Here is a 13,434-nt window from a genome sequence, read left to right as displayed (position 1 = left end):
TTAATCTCGATCCGTTAGTCTCGCTACAACTTTTACATTCAGTCGAGGTGTGAAGGTTATCAAAAAACAAAACAAAAACAGCCAAAATTATTTGGGGGGGGGGGGGGGGGGGGGCCTGCTGCCTGCCTGCCTAACGATACCTCAACACATTACTTGAAAATCAACGGTTATTATGCATCCTAAATGTATTTAGTAACCGTATGTAAGTTTAATCGTTAAAATGGTTTTGTTAGTACAGGTCCGTAGGAACAATATCTGAAAAGGGGGGGGGGGGGGGGGGGGGGGGGGGGGGGGGGGGGATACGCATTAATGTTTGTAGTACATGTATCAATATGAATACTACGATAATTTTGTTAGGTTTTGTTTTGTTTGTTTGGGGGTGAGGGGGTCATTGTCGTTTTGTGTTTTTAAATTTTTAATAAATGGGTCAAAAGAACAGTACATATCACAGCCTTTGATGCATCAGTTGAAAAACTTCGGCTGGGATTAGAAATCCTATACCGAGAATCTATTGGAGTTGATCGATCCTATGACCCGTCGCACCTAATGGTATTGTAAAAAGACGAATAATCAAAAGAAAGAAATGTTTTATTTAACGACGCACTCATCACATTTTATTTACGGTTATATGGCGTCAGACATATGGTTAAGGACCACACAGATATTGAGAGAAGAAACCCGCTGTCGCTACTTCATGGGCTACTCTTTTCGATTAGCAGCAAGGGATCTTTTATATGCACAATCCCACAGACAGGGTAGTACATACTACGGCCTTTGATATGCCAGTCGTGGTGCACTGGCTGGAGCGAGAAATAGCCCAATGAGCCCACTGACGGTGATCGATCCCACATCGAGCGAGCGCTGTACCACTGGGCTACGTCTCGCCCTCGAATAATCGGGGACTGTATTCCTTACGGTTCGTAGATTTACTGGTGGAGTGAGTATTAAAGGGACTGTCCTGAGTTTTGCAACATGACGTAGCTGGAGAACAGCGTGTGATACCACGTGGAAGTATGGTATTTTTAAGGACTTCCATGGCATGGGCCGAAGAGGTCGAATGCCTAATTTTATCTCCATTTGTTTTTACAGACAGGTCTTTCAAGATACAAATGGGACCCTCTTTATCAGATACCCACTCACAAGACGTGGGTGTAGCTCAATGTAGCATCCTGTCGGTTACTCTATTTTCTGTCAAAATTAAGAGAAGAGCATCAATAAATGTTTAAACTTTGCTGTTGATTGCTCGTCCCATTACAATGGAGAGGATACTACATTTCTGGGGGTTATATTTGACAGGAAGCTATCCTTTGTGTCCCATCCAAAATACGTTAAACAGAAGGGTTTTAAAGCCCTGAACATTATAAAATGAATTGTAATACAGAATTGGGAGCAGACCAAAAGGCTTTGCTCCATTTGTATAGATCTTTAGTTCGATTTAAACTTGATTGTGGGTGATTCGTGTACAAGTGAGCATACAGATCTTAGATTATATACACAACCATTGGTTTAGGCTTGTCTTGGTGCTTTTTGAAAATAATCTGTAGACACCTTGTAATTTGATGCATTCAAACCTTGATTAGGTGCTAGACGAGTAAATAGAGAATAATACATGAGTGGCCGTTAGATACCATTTATCTTACTACGAGTTGTTTTAAAATGTATCTAACGTGCGAAAGCGAGTTTGATACATTTTTAAACAACGAGTTGTAAGATAAATAGTATCTAACCGACACGAATGTATTATTCTGTTTCTTACATATCTTCAAAAACCAGGTTTTAAGCAAATTTTAACATCTTTTTCGACTAAAAGTTATTTACAGCCGTTACAGCTGAATTAACTATACATGCCAGGTTAACTATACATCACAGTCTAATCGATTTCCATCGTGTAGTTTTTCATTGGTTGTATGGCATTGGTGACCTGGTCATCACCTAGGAACAGCTAGTTGTGTGTCTTGAAATTGTTAACACACGTACATGTGTTAGCATCCATGTGTAACCAAAAATAACGCATGGTGTTCTCACCAACGGGTGTGTAAGAATATAAGATCATATGCAGTCATGTGGGATAGAAAAAGTACACGCGAGGTGGTGATAATTTCGACCTGGTACGAGGCTTGTGGTGGAGTCTTATAATGTATTTATTAGGATTGGGAAAATAGAGTTCCTTGCTCATTACAAAATAATTACAATAATTAGAGGACATTTCATTGTTTGATAAAATAATCGAGTCCCATGGTCGAAATTTTCACCACCGAGGGTGTACTTTTTCTATCCCACATGACCGCATATGATGGAGTTTTTTTCTATCACTCTTTCGGTAAATAAACCATTATTTGACACGAATAAACAAAGATGGCTGAACAAGTAACTTTTTTATTTGACCATTTTATCATAAATAAACTACACCGTGTTTGTTTCATGTGTTAAATTAGTGGTCAGCTGTCTCCCACGACCATTTTTGTCGTCATCTGTCAGGCCGGTGGTTCTTCGGAAGACGTTCCAGGTTCAAACTGATAAGGCATTATTTGTTGTGTTGCACAAATATTACTGTCCAGTCGTGATTACTACACTATTCATCATCGAAAGAAGAATCGCATGATAATTGAGTGGCAGTCGCTGTCGGTCCCACCTTCGCTCACGCTGGAAGTCATCTTGTGGTAGATTTCTGTGAAGAGAGTTCCTTCATGACGTCACGGCTATTTACAGGCAAATGTTTTTACTGAAAATGTTACAAGGTCGTTTCCGGCAGTGTTCTACGGGAGTGATGTTTTATTACTTTTATACGGCATTTTCGTAATTATTGATTTACATATGGGTGTAAAATATTATTGCAATGAATTAAGAAGGCATATAATTGTGGAATTTGAAATTTTAGTGTAAGGTCTGGAAAAGCACTTTAACTCGGTTATGTTGAAACATGTGGATAATAAATACCTTTTTTCATGGGATAGATTTGTTCCATATACCTGAGGATGAGAGAAAGAAATGTCTTACATAGCTTTCTTTCATGGGATATCTCTGTCCTATATACCTGAGGATGAGAGAACGCTTTTTTCTGCAGAATTTCATCAAGATAAAAATAACGTCCTTACCTAAACACCCACATAACGCAGTGTTTAATAATAAATATATGATGCGATAATAGTTACTTCATGCGAAGCCATTCTCATATTTTGTCTTCGCATTAAGCAGCTTTTATCCGTTTTCAACACTGCTTTAACGACATTATGGAAATGTCTTCATATTCTGTTTTACCACCTTGGTGTATCAACCCACCCAAAATTTGATTGTAAAGATCTGAAAAAATATCGCACAGATATAAACAACATTTCATGGCAATTCAAAACGGGTTACTGTGATTACATTAATTTATACGGATGGATCACGGGATGGGAATTCTGTGACTTGTGCTACCATGTTTTCATCAGATGCAATAAATTCCATGAGATTGCCTAAATCTGCATCTATTTTTTCTGCTGAAACCTGAGCAATTATTAAAGCCCAGGAAGAACTTAAAGATTTCATGGTATCCATATATATTATTTTTACAGATTCACTTTCGTGTCTCCAAGCTTTACAAAACATGAAGCTAACACAATTTATTAAAACAAACGATAAGCGAAATTTAAACAAAAAATATACATAGCTTAGAAACTAAAATATCGCCGATCTCACATTGTTATGACTGCTGATCTATGGAAGCAGATTTGCATCCCCAAGCCTTCAGTTTATACAATTCTGAAAGTTTTGTTGGGTGCTTCATCCATTCCAGCATCTTCTGCACTGACACAATATACACATCGTCCTTCTTGGTCATTTCTTTTATAAACCTGTCCATGGCTGCCAGATTATGCGGTCTTTCGAACCATGCCGCGTGCATGCTGAAGCCTAGTGGGGTTCGTGTCTCGTAGTTGTCTTCGAAATTTTCCCACAGAAATTCGAATGCATCTTCCTCTGTAGTAGGTGAATTGCTGCATCCATCTACATAGGCACATGGATAGGCTCCCTTATAATCCAAAAAGGCTATAATAGGAACCTCCCAAAACCCTTTCTGGCCAGATGTTGGCTTTGGGCATGGCGGTATCTCACAGTAATAAGGATAACCATAATCCATGGTATAGGGCCACGGTTTCTTCTCGTGCCGTTTTCTAACAGTGTATGTCAAAGAAATATCGTAGGTGTAGCCAAGTTTCTTCAATGTCATCGGCTGCGTGTCTCCCGCAGTCTCAAGATTCGGACTTCTCCATCCAATGATTTCTTCTTTTGGGACACTCCCTAGTTGGGCTAGGTTACTCTTCTGGTGCTCTGCCTCGTCTGCGAGTTTCGCCTCTGTGTCTATGTTGGTGTGAGTCACACTGTGGACTCCTATCTCCATCCCCTTCTTGTAGAACTCCCTCACCAGACTGTAGTCCGTGTAGTCGTGCTGGACGTACAGTGACATCGATATCGGGCAATCGTTGGGGTTCTTGCGATCAGAAGAAAACAACTTCCGATAATGCTGGGCCATCTGACCGTTCAGGGCATCGTCAAATCCGTAAAAGATTATCTGCGGGGTGTCCTTGACGGGCAGGGGGCTGCTGTAGGAGGTGCATGAGCACTGGGGCAGTCGACAGTTCGCTCCTTGATGGCAGTTCGAACAGTTCACTGTCATAATAACCATAGTCGTGAGCAGAAAAAACTGTATTAATTCCATGATGTTCACGTCTATTTAGCTTGTTCTATGGTGGAATGGGCTTATTGTTGCTATGTCCTCTTGTATTTCGTTATGAGCTTCTCGTCAAAACGTTGATATTATTTAACAAATTTCACTAAATAGTTTTAATTTTTGACAGCGAGATAGGCTTCTTATTACTGTTGCCTCTTTCGTGTCGCAATAAGCTTTCTACCAAAACGTTGATTTCCTCTATTGAATCACACTTTTTTCTTTTCTTTGTTTTCGGCAGCAGAATGAGCGTCTTATTACTGTTTTCTCTCCTGTATCGTAATGGTTTTTTTTTACCAAAACGTTGGTATCATCTACAGAATCACAGATAAATGTTCTTTTAAATACAAGGAGGAACTCTGGAACCCAGTTCACCGCCACACACAAGCGCCCGTTACCGTTTCGCTGTACAACGTCGATTGGCGTCTGTAGCTCTGAGCCTAGTTCTTGTTTGTGCTGTCCGGACAAGTGTGATTGGCGGGAGACTGGTTAATGCTACTTTTATATAGCTACATAACATAGTGTTTATATCTATTAGCGTAGTCAGGGCCGTACCTAGGGGCAAGGGAAATTCTTGGAAGGCGCAGTACATTAGGGGGTCCGGGGAAATTTTGAAAGCTAGATGCTCTGAAATACCATTTTGCAGCCATATCAGGAAGGTTACATACCTAAACCGTCAACATCAATAATCAGTAATCCCCCACCCCACCCCACCCCACCGCTAGCTACGGCCCTGGTAGTCTGACCTTGGAGTTGGATTGGACTATGAACCTAGCGGACCCTTCTGTCTACGTTATTCCCGGAGACTTATTTGAATAGCCTAATATTACACTAAAAATATGTTTTAGCGCTAACGGAGGAGGGTAGTCGACTGAACACCTTAAACCTCCCAGCCTACGCCTCCGCCAATAGTTTATAAACAATTTAGGCCCAGAATGTCGGTCTATTTACCGAATTCATTGCACAAGGCTATATTTTAAGTAGGCCTAAGTATCTAAATGTTATATACTTTTCTCAAAAACTATCATTACAATTCGGAAATTACTTCTTATTTATAGTTTTGCTATATATCAGCCAACACTGCCTTTTACTTTTTTAATATATGCTAATAACCATTGACAACACTCATTTTCATTTTTTAAATACATTTGTTCATGAAAGTAACCTAGTGGACACGCGGTAACATAGTAGACCAGGGTTAAATTCCACGAAGTTAAATATCATAACCCGACTTACAGTAAACACTCCGATTATCTACATTTATTGATCCGAACAGATTGCTTCAGTAATAAGAATAAGTAACAAAGTCTCATGTCTAAATAGCCTACCGGCAACTAAGTAATTTTCATATTTTGGGTCGTCGTCTTCATTATATAAATGACCCAAGATTCAACAAACGTTGAAAATAAATAACGTTTAGAATGTTAATTGTTGAACATTTAATCTAAGTGTGTAAATAAATTATTAACGATAACCCAGCATGGATATGACATTGGCTTTTGGGAATCAAACAAAGATATGTGCCAGTATAGCAAATACAAATCTGAACTACAAGCCAGCCAACACATTTTTATTACTTCAACCAACAAGACCATATATTTGTTATGTTTTAATTTTGCACTACTTTAGTATTTTATACGTTAAATGCATGCATGCTTATATCGTGCATCTATAGGACTTGGCCGCGTATTTTAACGATGCACTCAACACATTTTATTTACGGTTATATGGCGTTGGAATATGGTTAAGGACCACACAGATACTGAGGGAGGAAACCCGCTGTCGCCACTTCATGGGCTACTCTTTTCGATTAGCAGCAAGGGATCTTTAATATGCACCATCCCATAGACAGGATAGCACATACCACGGCCTTTGATGTACCAGTCGTGGTGCACTGGCTGGAGCGAAAAATAGCCCTATGGGCCCACTGACGGGGATCGATCCCAAACCGACCGCGCATCAAGCGAGCGCTTTACCACTGGGCTACGTCCCGCTCTCACTTTATTGATGCCAACTATGAAGTTAGTAGTTTCGAAAGGAGATCAACGATTTTCATAAATATACCTGTGACGGAACATGCTCTAAAATTATTTTTGCCTATGGCGATATTAATTGTTTTAGAAGGCCGTGTGCAGTTCCAAATGCACTTAGCCCAGGTGGGCAACTTGTTACGTGATACCTTTGCGCGACGGTCGTCGAGCTGTATTTCTAATACACACCCAGCCCAGATGAGGAGCCATGTGGCCAGTAGTTACGTAATACCTCCGCGAGTGCGGTTTTTACAACTGTGATTTGGCGACTTGGCGTTATTGAGTCTGGCGATCTAAGAGAAAGATATGCCGTCTTGGTCGCTGTGGAAATTCAGATGATATATGAGGTACCGCCTTGTGCCCCCAGGCGATATTCGCTGTCTCTGAGAGTTTTGAATAAATAGCTAGGGTTTTAGAGATATCGGGGAGAAACATAGGAAGGCTTCCTGGGATCGCTGTCCGTCCGGACTGGTAAATAATTTTATTTCTGCTCTGTGTATAACCTTGATGTGATTGATGTGACTTTAAATATTTTAATACTGTATTATACCAATATTATTTAGACGGTGCTGCCGGTCATCTGACGCAGTATACTGTAGGCTCACCGTTCTGGGTGTTGTGTCACGGTGAAGTGATATATATATAAAGCTTATCCAGTCATCCTAGAAGACCTAGGTAAACTGTAGGTTATTGTCTTTATTGTGATAGGTACCAGTATTAAGTCTGTATTACAAGGTTACTGAATGAGTAGTTAAGGGTTAATTAAAAATTAACCAGTTAGGAATAGAGTTGTAATTCCTTTATTAATTAAGTTCTCCTGGAAGCGTTTCTCAATTATCACCCGTTATTGAACGAGTAGTAAGGGTTAATTAAAAATTAACCAGTTAGGAATAGAGTTGTAATTCCTTTATTAATTAAGTTCCCCTGGAAGCGTTTCTCAATTATCACACGTGTGGGTGTTGTGTCACGGTGAAGTGATTAGCATATTGTGTAAACTAGACACCTAGAGATTAACTAAATAAGTGATCAGTTCTGGGTTGTTATTATTTATTGTTGTTAATTAACTACTGCGGCAGTACATTTGTCAGCGTAGGTTAATACAGATTCCAAAGTGTATTGTGTTTTGTTGTGTTTTCTAGTGAACTAAACGTGCTATAATAATATATACTTTATATAAGATCTTATCTCTGATCATACCTAGACGAGCCAGCGGGTATAACTGCTCGATACAGAGAGATCTAATAGATATACAGTTAGGAGAGATATTTGGATAATCGTGTTTCATCCAGTTACGGGTATTGTAGGATCCCCGTGACAATACCCAAAAATGTCCTTAATGTTGAGACAGAATGCACTCATTGTGTAACAGAAAAATCAACTTTAACTGAGGGGATTCGAACCACGGATTCTCAGTGCGAGTGTCCAGCGCTCTACCAACTGAGCTAATATGGAAATTCCCACTAGCTACTGCCAGTAGGAGCACTTTATACCAACGACAGCCTGATACACATACGGCAAAGAGGCATAAATACTCTTCATTTGAAATGCAAGAATGATCAGGATTAACTGGGAACCATGTTGTTTAGACACAAGAAGATCCATCAACAGTCAGTTCAGTATTTGTTTTAATATGTATGCTGTAGTTCGAGTAAAAGAAGTTTTAGTCAATATTTCAGGATCAGCTTGACTCTACAGACGTCAGGATATAGAAATTCGACATAATTTACAATTGTACAGGTGAACTTATAAATAAAATAACTGGCATCGCTGACCAGAATTTTCAGTAATTTTGGTGGGATTTTTATTAAAAAAATTTTAATTTTACGGGTGGGGGTGGGGTGTTGTTGTTATTGTTTGTTGTCGGGTTGTTGTTTTGTTTGTATGTATATATATATATATATATATATATATATATATATATATATATATATATATATATATATACTTTGGTGAATCGTTCATGCGCCAAGGAGAGAACGCATTTCATTAGGATATACACCACCAAATCAAATTCAATAGATGTCATTAGTAATATGGATTTAATTGTGTTTACAGCTGCTGCATGTATAGCCATTATTTCAATCAACATATAACTACAGATATCAATACAATGTACCATAATACCTGACCTTTAAAATGATTTGTATAGCAGGACTGATTATACTTGTTCTGCATATAAATTTTCATCCTAATTTTTGTGACACTCTGAAAATGTTACAACCGCAGTGTATAGTAATTGGTACCACTTAAAATGGTCTATTTAATATTTTGGCACTTTGACCCTATGAAATGCAGTTTGGTATAGTAATGTTTGTGAGTTGATTTCGTGCTTAATATTGTTCAAAGATAATTGCCTTTTTGATGGCTGATGTTTTGGTTTTTCAAACATCTCGGGTTCTGGAATGCCACTTAGGTTTGCATCCAGCTTATTTGTTGCTAGATTTAAGTTCCACCTATTCAGAGTGGTTAAGAGACAGACTATTAAAGTTAAAGTTTGTTTTGTTTAACAACACCACCGGTGCACATTAATTAATTAATTGATTGATTATTGGTTGTCAAATGTTTGGTAATTTTGACACGTATTCATCAGAGGAAACCTGTTTTTCCTAATGCAACAAGGGATCTTTTATATGCACTATCCTACAGACAGGAGCGCACATACCACAGTCTTTGACCGGTTGTGGTGCACTGGTTGGAACGAGAAAACCCCAGTCAGTTGAATGGATCCACCGAGGTAGTTCGATCCTGCGATGCAAGCATCTCAGCCGAGCACTCAATCGACTGAGCTAAATCCCGTCCATGACAGTTTATTAGATCCAAACCACATATAGACGTTCACCTGTGTTTATTAAAATAACTAAAAACTGTTATCTCGATGCTGAAGGGAACGAACAAAATGGCTCAAGATTTAGATAACAGTGGATTGAGTTGAACCTAGCTTTTTGGTGAAAATGATGCCATTGAACTTTTTCCCGACCTCCTGATTTCCTGGGGGTAATGAGTTTACAGAGATCGAGATAACGAGGTCCGACTGTATAGATCTTTTAAAATTTATAATGTCCATATATTGTGGAGGTGGACTTTCTTTCTGTATTAATAACACTGCTTTTAGGGTTTTGTTTAAGGCCAGGACTAGTATTGATATTGTTATTAGGATTTTTTGTATACATTTCACATTTATATATTTATTTATAAAAATTGGATCGGTTATGTAAATTTATTGTATTAACTGTATGATTATGATTTTTTTTTAAAGTTAAATAAAATAAAAATCCACTAAAAACAAGTATGTTTCTCAGTTTTTATCTGGGATACTCTTTCTCATTAGCAGCAAGGGATGTTTTATATGTAGCATCCCACAGACAGGATAATGAATACCACGGCCTTTGTTACACCAGTCGTGGAGCATATATGTGACTTTGTCCGTAGAGTATTTGAGGTAATTAGGCATATTTGTGCGGTAGTTTTTTATACTTATTTCCATGCTTATATCGAATTAAAGCTCAATGACGCTATCCTGGACACACATCAACTGTCCAGGACAGTGGGGTAGCGGCTAGTTGTTAATGGTTAGTGGCAGAGAAATCGGTGCAGTGGCCTTACACGTCCACTTAGTCGTTTAAACCCGCTCTGCGTGAGAGCCGGTGCCTGGACGTGAACCCAGTACCTACCGTTCTTAAAGGTCCTATGTCAAATTTGCAATAATGGCGGTACCCGCCAAAAATATTTATTAATTTATACCTTCAGCTATATGCCAAAAAACTAATTACAACCAAATAATTCCATTTAATAGTGGGAAAATAATGTATTTTAGGGGGCATTTTGAGAGTGTCACACGCATTAACTAGTGATGTCACTGTTTTATGCATACACATTCAACACACTACGGTATTTTGTTTGTTTGGGTTTTTTCATAATTATTTGCAGACAACTGACAAAAGAAACAAACAAAGACGGTGACCATGCTATATTTAGCCACAAATTATTCGGATAACCCTTCATGTCGTCCAGTACAAGACTTTTAAACTTTATTGGTTGTGTGTGGTTGTTAGTACCAATGCTAATAAAAAAAATGGTGCTGAACGGGGGACAGATCCAGGAATTTGTAATGGAGGAGGGGGTCATAAAATTCTAAAAATGGTAGTTAGAGTTTATCAGAGGCATGTCATGTTCCCCCGTAAAAGTGTGAAAAAAAGATGCTCAGAAGTCGCGTTTTAGGGTAATTTAGTATTGTATATTGTGGATGAAATTGGAGATGGATGATTTTTCTAGACCCCCCCCCCCCCCCCCCCCCCGCACATTATTTAACAGAGATATTACAAATGTTTGCACATTGTTTATTAAAAGGTTATTTAGAAAGAAATGTTTGCTTATCGAACCCCAGCACATTGTTCTTAAAGGATTATTAAAGGGACATTCCTGAGTTTGCTGCACTTTTTAAGATGTTATCGACTAACAGAGATGTTTTAACGATTGTAATTACATATCAAATATATTTTTCTGCCTAAAATATCAGTGGCTGTATATTAAACGTGTTTTTGATCGTTCTACTATTTGTACTACGTTAAATTTCATTTTATTTCCGAAATTATTTGAGACAACATCCAGTTTGGGCTTCTTACAAATATTTAGACGACCAGAAACACATTGAATATACAGACACTGATATTCTAAACAAGAAAATATATTTAATATGCAAATTTAATCGTAGAAATATTTTATTTTTCGGAAACATCTTACAATGCAGCAAACTCAGGATGGCCCTTTAAAGTTATTGACCTCTCCCCACCCCCCACCCCCACTTCAAACCGCCAATAATGCAGTAAATCATATATGCAGATGTTTGTTCATGTAATTAATGTATATTAGGTTGTTGTTTTTTCTCTGCCCATATGCGGATGTTGTGCAAATAAATTCTTATTATATAATATCCTTATATCGGGTACCATTCTTTATCAATTAAAAATAATTATATGTAACCGAGTGATAGTCTATATAGTTTCCAATGTACTAATCAATATTCCTATTGCCGATTATGTTAACGTTTACTAATTACTAAAGCTGATATAACTGTTTTAGTGGCTCGATGAATGAACAGTGTGGGTGCATTGGCCATGCTAATATAAGGGGCCATGAACCGGGGGACCGCCCCCCCCCCCCCCCCCCCCCCCCCCCCCCCCCCCACACTTGTCAATCTCTTCTCTCTTTTTTTTACATATTAAAGGGACACACCCTAGTTACGGCTATTTGTTAACCATTACGGCGTTGTTTTTCGCTATTAAACCCCATTTTTCACAAATAAAATTGCACTTTACTTACATTTTATTATTTAGAATACACATTTCCATTCACCTGAAGTGCTTTTTGGTAATCCTGATGTTTGTAAAACCACGAAATGCATTTTTTGCATTTTTTCATAAGACGTTCTGTCGAGAAAAAACCGTTAAGCAAGCGAGGTCCAATCTATTTTTAATGTCACAGACGTTGGTATATCACGTGACCGTTATCATTTTGGTTCGGTTTGTTTTCTCGTGCACGGTTCGCGCAATCAACATCCGATTTGTTGTTGTTCATTTGTGAGATTTTTCTTCACAGTTCGTGAACATTTTCAGTAACAATAAAGTTCAGACAAGTAAGTGTCTCAATACAAAACGTTACAAACCCTTAAAACCAATACTTTTGCTAAGTCTTACGATATCTGGAGAGGGGATACAACCAGGACAGAACAGTTGGAACATGTCCAGGAGAGGTGAAACGAACGCACCCCAAGTCTGTGAAATTTGTCGTGACGTAGGCATTGTTGTGCTTCGAGCGACATCTACCGGTGACATCAGAATACTAACTATCAAAATTATTTCAAGCAATTGGGACATGGGGATTCCCATGGTATTTATCGATATAAAACCTGCTTTTTCCACTCCATTTGATGAAAACGTGATCTAAGTGTGTTACAGGTTTGTAGATTAACCAAATTATAATTTATTTTCGCTGGATGGAACTAGGGTGTGCGGCTTTAATGTTTGCCATTGTAACCAAAATTTGATAGAGTTTGTACCCAATCTGTCAGTGCCCCCCCCCCCCCCCCCCCCCCCCACACACACACACACACACTCCCAAAGTCGTTCCTACGAGCCTGCCATTCAACTATTACGTAACGCTCGAGGTTGTGGGTGTAGGTTCAAACGGCGTTATGTAGAGTGTATTTAATTACTGAAAAATAATCAATGTCACATGTTGCAACCAATCAGAGCCACAGCTAATTTTTTACTCCGTACATCGGTGCACCTCCAACTTTAACCTGAGTACTCTGACCGTAAGCTGTTCAAATGTTCCGTCTATCTCTCTTACAGTCAGAGTACTCGGGCTACTCCAACTTTTGCACTGACCGGCCTCGGTGGCGTCGTGGTTAAGTCATCGGTCTACAGGCTGGTAGGTACTGGGTTCGGATCCCAGTCGGGGCATGGGATTTTAAATCCAGATACCGACTCCAAACCCTGGGTGAGTGTTCCGCAAGGCTCAATGGGTAGGTGTAAACCACTTGCACCGACCAGTGATCCATAACTGGTTCAACAACGGCCATGGTTTGTGCTATCCATAATCCTGCCTGTGGGAAGCGCAAATAAAAGATCCTTTGCTGCTAATCGGAAAGGAGTAGCCCATGTAATGGCGACAGCGAGTTTCCTCTTAAAATCTGTGTGG

At 38.9% G+C, this 13,434-nt stretch overlaps 2 protein-coding genes across 2 annotated transcripts in view; one reads left to right on the top strand and one right to left on the bottom strand.

The window, feature by feature from the left end:
- The window catches only part of LOC121376298 (thimet oligopeptidase-like), a 90,285-nt gene that overhangs the window by 56,332 nt on the left and 20,519 nt on the right, over window positions 1-13,434 (top strand). The window lies entirely within an intron of this gene.
- On the bottom strand, window positions 3,683-4,663 carry LOC121374383 (chitin deacetylase 7-like). The gene has a single exon (XM_041501485.1). The coding sequence runs from the start codon at window positions 4,661-4,663 to the stop codon at window positions 3,683-3,685; it is 981 nt and encodes a 326-aa protein (XP_041357419.1).

The sequence above is a fragment of the Gigantopelta aegis genome, chromosome 6 (genome assembly GCF_016097555.1).
Source record: "Gigantopelta aegis isolate Gae_Host chromosome 6, Gae_host_genome, whole genome shotgun sequence".
In the NCBI taxonomy this organism is placed as follows: Eukaryota; Metazoa; Mollusca; class Gastropoda; order Neomphalida; family Peltospiridae; genus Gigantopelta; species Gigantopelta aegis.
The sequence above is the reverse complement of the archived record's forward strand: the minus strand, read 5'-3'. Positions and strand labels throughout refer to the sequence as shown.